Source organism: Eschrichtius robustus, chromosome 3 (genome assembly GCF_028021215.1).
Source record: "Eschrichtius robustus isolate mEscRob2 chromosome 3, mEscRob2.pri, whole genome shotgun sequence".
In the NCBI taxonomy this organism is placed as follows: Eukaryota; Metazoa; Chordata; class Mammalia; order Artiodactyla; family Eschrichtiidae; genus Eschrichtius; species Eschrichtius robustus.
In genome coordinates, this window is record NC_090826.1 from 115902524 (window position 1) to 115911531 (window position 9008).

Below are 9008 nucleotides of genomic sequence, written 5' to 3' on the forward strand. Positions count from 1 at the left end.
TTTTTTTTTTTTTTTTTACTATCAGTTATATGCTGGACTTTTTGTACTGTGGCTTACAAACCTTATCACTAATTCTCAAAACAACCATCAAGAGCATATTTTTAATAAATGATGAAATTGACTCTTCAATTAAGAAAGTTTGAGTTACTTTACAGAGATCATGTAATTAATAAGTGACTAAATGAACTAGGATTTAAACCCAGATATATGTGATCTCTAAAACATGCTTTTCTCTACTATACCAGTGTTTTCCATTTTAATACATAAATGATTGATATACATGAAATGATTATAAATGGTACATGAAAAACCATTTTTTGTTCTAAAATTTATTTAGCAAATATTATCATTTATCACATGACAATGTATTTACATTAAATCAAGTAAATTTGAAAAACTTACATATTGTAGGTAAGACACCGATTTGACCAAAATCCTAAGTATGGTATACAAATGTCTGGGATTTGAAAAACACTGCAGTGCATCATATTACTAGAGAGAATTTCCAATCTCTGGTCTCAAGTCACATGTGGCTGCAGCAAATAGCATAATGGCTGCATTAACACTGAAAACTAGGCAGCAGTTCAGTATCCCATGTAGAAAATCCCTGAGCACTTGATATTTCATCTATGGCTACTGAGGATACCCAATGTCACCATATCCTCAGCTCCACACACTTGGCCTGCCTCCTCCACCTTCACTCCAGCATCCCTGTCCTCTTTAACTGCCTCCTCACAGCCTCCTTGATTTCCTTGTTGTGAAGCTGTAGATAAAGGGGTTGAGGAAGGGTGTGAGCACCGAATAGAACACCTACAGGGCCTGGTCATAGTCCAGCAAGTAGCTCTTCTTCAGTCACACATACATGAAGAGGATTTTTCCATAGACAGAGGACCACAGTGAGGTGGGAGGCACATGTGAAGAAGGCCTTCCTCTTACTTGCAGCTGGAGGAATTCTGAGCACAGTGCAGATGATCGGCACATAGGAGCTGAGGATCAACAGAAAGGCGGCCAGGATCTTGCAGGAGTTGATAACAAAGTACACTAGGACATTGATCGATGTGTCCGTACAAGCCAAGCTCAGCACAGGAGGGAAATCACAAAAGATGTGCTGAATGTGATTGGGGGCACAAAAAGGGAGGTGGGAGACCAAGGAAATTTCAGCCAGTGGCCCAGCCAAGCCTCCTAACCAACAGCCAACAGCAATCTTGACACAGAGTGCTGGGATCATGCTGGTAGGGTAGTGGAGAGGCTGACAGATGGCTAAGTACCTGTCATAAGCCATAGCTGTGAGGAGATAGCACTCAGTAGCCCCAAGAGAGTGGAAGAAATAGATTTGCAGAAGGCACCCAGAGAAAGAAATGGTCTTCTCACTGAGCAAGTTCAACAGCATCTTGGGGTTGATGGCAACTGTGTAGCCAAGCTCCAGTAAGGAGAGAATGCTGGCAAAGTGGTACATGGGCGTGTGGAGCCGGGAGTCCAGGCAGACCACCAGGAATATCACCAGGTTGCCCAGTATAGTAGTGAGGTAGATTAGGAGTAACAAAATGAAGAGATAAACCTGAACACCCTGAAGATGGGGAAAGCCCAAGATGATGAACTCTGTTACCTGGCTCCAATTCCTGGGCTTCATTGATCACCATTCATATCTCTGGAATGTAAAATATGGAAGGATGAGAAAGAGTGTTGAGCCAAAGAAGTCCCAAGAAGAAGGCTCAAAGTACTTTTCTTCTCCCTCTGCACCTCCAGAGTAAAGCACATTCAGTACCTGCTCTAAGAGGCCAGAGTTTCTATCCCTCCCCCCAGCCACTGTCAATAGCCTCCTTCGGAGTATCCAATCTTATAATCAGACTTAAAACATCTTCTCTGATTATACAGCCCATTTTGGGCCCCTGTAATCCATTCTATAACCAATTTATCTTGCTTAATGGAATCCATATAGGTTTTAGAAATTTAAGTATTCCTCATCCAAGGTTTATATTATTATTTATACATAGTTCTAGTCTAAGGTATAAATTATCATTTATACTGATAAAATATTGGTAGTGTACTGGACCAAGATTCCATCATTTTAACTGCATATTTTTATTTCTAATTTTAATTTATTTTCTTCTTCAACTTTCTGGATACCAAAGAATTAACCTTTTCACCCCCAGCTCCCTCCCATTTCCTCATGGATACACAGATCTAAGAGCATCTTTCATGGTCATGTAGATCAGAGTTTCACCTCTTTTGGATGCTGGTGAGAATCCCAGTCAAGGATAAGGGGGTTTAAGTAAATAAAAGAGCCACAGAAAACCAGGAGGCAAATCCATCTCTCTCCATTTCTACTCCAAACTGTGGCCACTTTATCAGTCCTTCCTACCTACCACTTTCCCCCTTCACCAACCTCAAATCCACTTTTCTGATTTATTGCTTCACAAATGGTAAATATTTATATTCCACTGTGTTGAGGTCAATATAGAAAAAGTTAACTGAACATTTTCTGTGTTGTAAGCATTATACCTAGAACAGGGGCTTAACCGATAAATAAAATATGGCACCTGAATGTGAGAAACTAATATTCTAATAGAGAAAACAGAGAAGCAACTGATTTCTTTACAACTCTTTATTGGAAAATTCCATCACCATAGAAATATGCTACTATTCTCACAAATTTTGGAACACAAAACAAGCCCCCAAAATCTTTCTCTTGATTCACTTGTCCCACAGCCACTGCTCCATTTCCTTCTCTGTCCCTGCAATAAAACTCCTCCCAGAGGGGGAAGGGTAAGCTGAGATGAAGTGAGAGAGTGGCATGGACTTATATATACTACCAAATGTAAAATAGATAGCTAGTGGGAAGCAGCCACATAGCACACGGAGATAAGCTTGGTGCTTTGTGACCACTTAGAGGGGTGGGATAGGGAGGGTGGAAGGGAGACGCAAGAGGGAGGAGATAAGGGGATATATGTATATGTATAGTGGATTCACTTTGTTATAAAGCAGAAACTAACACACCATTGTAAAACAATGATACTCCAATAAAGATGTTAAAAAAAAAAAGTAAATAAACATCACAAAAAAAAAAAAAAAAAGAAAAAAACTCCTTCCGGGAGTTGCCTATACTCATTGCCTCTAATTCCTCTCTTCCTGTTTCCTAATTAGAACTTGACCACATCCTCTCCATCAAAACTTCCCTCCTCAGAGCTACCAATTATCTAAGATTTGCTAAATGCACTTGGCATCTCTTATTCCTTTGCTTACTTGGACTCTCAGCCGTTCTTAACAGAGCTGATCTATCCTGCCTCTTGACACACTTTCATTACTTGGTCCTCGGGATGCTATACTTTAGGTTTCTTTCTACCTTAGTGATATTTTTCTTCTCTTTGCCCTACCTTTTTAATATCACAGTTCGCAGAGGTCAGCATTAATTCTTCTTTTCTTCTTTCTTTGTAAACTCACTTCTTTGTTAATGTCATCCAATGTCGTGGCTTAGAACACCATATATGCATTGACTTCTAAATGAATTCACCAGCCAACACTTCTCTCCCTTACTCTAGACTCGTATATTCTTCTGTCTACATGCATCTCCTATTGGGCAACTAGTAGCCATCTCAAACTGAACTCCTGTGGGCACTATTCATAGTCTTCCCCATCTCAAATGATGGTAATTACCATCTTTTGGCTAATGGGCCAACATTCTTGCAGTCATCCTTGTTTGTATCTTTCTCTCGTACATCCAGGATCTATATTTCACTTGGATCAAGCCACTGTCATCGTGAACCTCCGTTACTGTAATTGACTCCTAATGGATCTTCTTACCTGCATTTGCCCATCAATAGCCTAATCTTGATGCAGCAACCAGAATTTCCTTTTAAATTATTAAATCAGGTCCTTTCTTTTTCACTGCTCAAATCTCCTCAGTGACTTGACATTTTACAGTCTTTGTTGTAGCTGTTACCTCTTCCTAAAAATTTTTTCCACCGAATATCTACTTGGATATCTTTTTCATTTATTCCAAGCCTTTGGTCAAATCTCGCTCTCTCAACCAACCCTACCTGGACCACCCTAAATAAAGCTGCAGTCTACCTCCTTTTCTATATCCATGTCCTGTACTGACATCACCTTCTCCTACTCTACTTCTAATTTTTTCCATGGTACTTATTATCTTTTAACATAATATAAAAAGTATTTTTTTTTATTATCCCAATTATTTTTTGTTTCTCTCCTCCATAAGAATGTAAGCTCTTTGAGAGCAGGGAATTTTTTGTTTGGTCCACTGATGTACTTCAAGTGCCTAGAGTTGTGTCTGGAACATGATGACAATTCAATAAATACTTGTTAAATGAATAAGCAAATTCTTTAAGATAAATGCTAATTTGCATATACGGTAGGAGTTGGAAGAGCAGTAAGTGAGCCCTGGGCAGGAAGTGGAGATCATAGAGACCTCACAGAAGACATAATTTTCATTTGAAATGAAAAAAAAGTGTCAGAAGTTTCCAGATGGAAAATTTTTTTAAAAAGTATTCTAGGCACAAAGGAATACTTGTGTAAAGGCGAAGTGTTATAAAAGGCATCCAGTCTCCTCTTTCTGCCCTCCAAAATTCTTACCACTTCTTCCCTCTCCAGGCTCCTCTAATCCCAGCCAAACTAATATTATTTACTTTGCTTTTTTCTGGCTACACTTTCCTCTAAACCCAGGCAACATGACTACCTCTTATACCAAAACCTTTCTCATTCCAATATTGACATATGATGTCAGAGGACTGCTTCTGGACAGAACTCTTCTATGGGTGATCTTGCTTCAGCAGAACCATTTTAAGATCAGAGATTCCCCTTTTGCTTTAGTTTTCCTCACTTTGAACTCATGTCTGTCTACTGCCCAATTCTGCCTTCTACCTCCTTCAAATCTTGGATGCAGGTATGCCTCCTCTAAAATATTATCCCATCTGTTACACTGACTGCATCCTCCTCTAGTTTTTGTTCCTTGTATTATGTTCCCTCTGTTTGTACTGGATTCTTTTTCTGCTGTCCAGCCATCATATGCCGTAGGTCAGTCTTATTGCTTTTAAGTCATAGCCAAGGCCAAGTTGCTTATTTAGCTATCTATCAAATTCTGAAATTCTTCTTTTAGAGAGAGAACCATGAGCTTCTTTTTAATCACACAGATACCAAAAAAAGATATAAATTAAATATACTTGTAATAAAGGAGGAAGTTCATCGGTAGGAAAACAGGCATAGGTAGTGTAGAAGTTATTAGTGCAGCTTACTAAGTATTTCTATACTTTCAGGTACATGTTAGGATTACATTTCACTGACTCTGGTTAAGCTTGGCATAGATTCATGGATTCATCTGGCCAATAAAATGTGAAATGTAGATGGAATATGCCTCTTCTGTGGCAGATTTTTTTTTTTTTTTTTTTTTTACAGTAAGTCCTTGTTGGTCTTCTGTTTTAAATATAGCAATGTGTACATGTCAATCCCAAACCCCCAATCTATCCTTCCCCCTCAGCCTTCCCCTCTGGTAACCATAAGTTCATTCTCTAAGTCTGTGAGTCTGTTTCTGTTTTGTAAATAAGTTCATTTATATCATTTTTTTTTTAGATTCCGCATATAAGCGATATCAGGTGATATTTGTCTTTCTCTGTCTGACTTACTTCACTTAGTGTGATAATCTCCAGGTCCATCCATGTTGCTGCAAATGGGATTATTTCATTCTTTTTAAAGGCTGAGTAATATTCTATCGTATATATTTTCCACATCTTCTTTATCCATTCATCTGTCGATGGACATTTAGGTTGCTTCCATGTCTTGGCTATTGTAAACAGTGCTGCAATGAGCATTGAGGTGCATGTATCTTTTCAAACCATATTTTTCTTTGGATATATGCCCAGGAGTGGGAATGCTGGATCAGTGATGTACTTCCTTGTCTGTCCTATTTAACACCAAGTTATTGAACGCTATATACATTTGGGTCCATCTGTTTTAACTATATCACCCTAAAAATGCCTGAAGCTCATCCTTGTAATATTTACTTGAAAATAAAATTGTTAAAAGTTTAAAAATAAAATAAAGTCCTCCAATTTTTATCCAACTCAGATCCTTTTTTTCCTAGATGTTTTACATTCCTTCCCTCTAAATTTAAATATAAAACACCATTCCTGGAGCTGTCCTTCATATCTGGTCTCCCCAACCCCACTCGTAGATGAGTTATTTAGAGACTTCAACTCAACTTTCAGATATATATGGGGGTTGGCTTCAAGGTTGAATTTTGGAAGCCAATATCTTGTTCTTTCCTTTCTCAAGAGGTAAAGTTTCCACTTGACTCCAAAGACTTATTCTCAAGCTATACATTGCTTCATTGCGCACTGATGACCTGCTGTCATTCACTCCCTGAATACTCTGCCTGGGAAATCAAAGTCACCATGACCAGGTCAAGCATTATTTCCCACTGAAAACGGGAACCTCTGTACTCTTTCAACTCCCCAGTTCACAACTCTTAGAGATTTTGACTAATCCCCTCACACCCCACTCAATATGGCAAAAAATACTCATGCTTTTCCCCTTGCATTGTTGTTTTATTTCATTTTCTTTTATAATTTTTAAATACTACTGTAATTCAGTTTCCAGCACCAAGAGACTTCGAGTCAGTGTTGGAAGAACATTAGGAACTATTACTCACTCTAGTAACCTCCATAATTTTGGATTTCCTTGGATCAATAAGAATATTTTAAATGTATAAGAGATTCCACCAATTTATAAAAATAAAAGATATTTTAATATCACCAAAAAAAAGAAGAAAAGCTGAAATAACAGAATAAAAAGAAACAGTCTGCACCAAACTTTATAATGTCCTTATGATTTTCATTTTTATTCAAAGCAGTGAAAACTCAGATCTTCTTACCCATGAAGGAATCCATGCTATGGGCATCAAATCCACAAATGGGCATCAAAGCTTTGCTGGGACTGACAGGGCCAGAAGGTCCTTGCCCCATTAAACAGTTCTTTCCCATTGTTGAAATGCTTCAGTTTGATAAACTGCTTCCTTCTATTGACCTGAAATCTGAGTTTCACCCACCATTCTTAGTTTTTCTCTGTGGAAAAAACCCATTGTTCTAGTACAGATTCATAATTTTAAACATTGTTTTCAACATCATAGGGATTTCACTGTTTGCCAAATGGGTCCCTATATTTGGTATTGCCTCTTTTGTTTACAGTGTACCCTCACTAGAATACACTTTATCCAAAGTCAGTCCGTAGACACATAAGCCATTTTCTGGCTCAAGTTCCCTCACATTTTCCCTTGACCATCCAATGTGAACACTGACCTGTCCTGCCTCTAAATTTCCAGTAACACTTCCTCACTTTTCCTCCAATTATATCCTGTCATGTAGTACAATTATTTTTCATGCATATATCTTATTGTCTCAAAGCAACTCTCTGTGAGATTTCTGAAATTAAATAAATCTCATATTATGCCCCATCTTCCAGATGCTTAGCACAATACTTGATACATTGCAACCACTGTGGCTAATGAAAAAATTATGATAATTAAGATGACTTGCACAGCTCCTTAACTCACCAGTTACTCATCCCCTCCCATTGGTCTCCTGATATTGGAGTCAGGGCTCTTATAAAATCTACCACATGTGTAAATTAGCATTTTTCTTACTTCAGTCCTTTGCAATCGTATTTTATTCCCCTTACTCCAAAATAGCTTTTTGAACAAAGTCCTTGCATTCTATTTTCTAGTCCCTACAGTTGCATTATACATAGCCCCATATTACTGAAACATAGGAACAAAGAGCTGGGAGTTAGAAGGGGGTTGCATTTCAGAGATCATCTTGTTCTACGTCTTCATTTTGCAAAAGAGGAAACTGGAATCCAGAAAGGAGAGATGACTTTCTCAAGGTCACACTAATTAAAACATAGACAATTTGCTATTTCTGAGCCCAGACTCTCAAACATTTGGAAAGCAGAATATCTGTGTGTGTGTGTGTGTGTGTTAATAGTTTTTGTGTTCTGAATGATATGTCCTGTGATCCCTAATTATTCTCCTCCTCTTCCTATTTCTGAATGCTCTAAGTTTCTTCCCAGTGCTCGGACTGGAAAATAACATGATGACAGAAATGCCTGACTGACAAAATTCTTACCCAGAGCTTGACAGTGGGAGGGCTCTTGACTTTGGCAGCCCAGCCACCACTCAGAGTCTGGAATTGGGGAAAAAAACTCTCTGCTCACTTCCAATCTCTTATTTACAGTGTTACAGTCACATACTCTTGGGGCCTGGAAGAGTTGGGAGTTTAATGCTTCGATGGAACCTATGGGAGTAAATCAAACCATGAAAGGTTCCTCTCCCATGACCTATATTCTCAATAGGGTCCTTATAGATGCAGAAATCCCTGGGTCTCTGCGCAAACCTCCTGAGGTTGCTAAAGTGCTCTCTGAGGAAGGGAAACTGTCATACAAGAAGTTCATTAGCCAGTGGTACCTCATTACCCAGTAGTTCACTACAATAATAATAACCACCATTCCAAGTTGAGATAGAATATCTCTCAGGGCAATGATTTTCTTCAGTAAAAACAATAATACATGTGGGAGCTCTATGTTCAAATGGGTTCCTGTGTTGTGAGACCTGAAAGAAAGCATATACCTTCCAATTATGACAGGATCTTTCTAAAATGTGACTGGCTTTTTTGGACCCTGAGAGAATAAGGATGGAGACAGACTGAGGACATAAACACGGTCAAGGCAGACACCTAATCCTGCCTGTTGCTTGTATCTATAGCAGTTTTATTTCTCTTACATACAGGAGCTTCCTCTTTGCTGTTATCTTGCTCTGAAAAGAGCCCTGCCTCAATTTCATATGAGTAAGATACTACTTTCCTCATATGAAAGTAATAATGATCAAATGTGTTAATGAATGGAAAAATGTATTTATAAATTATAATATATTCTGCAAAAGGTTTTAAATAAATTTTTCACTTTCCCAGTCCCATTCATACCTTCAACGTTGTTCATACAAATTT

At 38.3% G+C, this 9008-nt stretch overlaps 1 protein-coding gene across 1 annotated transcript; it reads right to left on the reverse strand.

Moving 5' to 3' along the window:
• Positions 1 to 697: 697 nt before the first annotated feature.
• Positions 698 to 1630, reverse strand: OR6N1 (olfactory receptor family 6 subfamily N member 1). The gene is given in 3 exon segments (XM_068538281.1): positions 698 to 765; positions 768 to 886; positions 888 to 1630. Coding segments are annotated over 3 exon segments (930 nt in total).
• Between the last annotated feature and the right edge of the window lie 7378 nt (positions 1631 to 9008).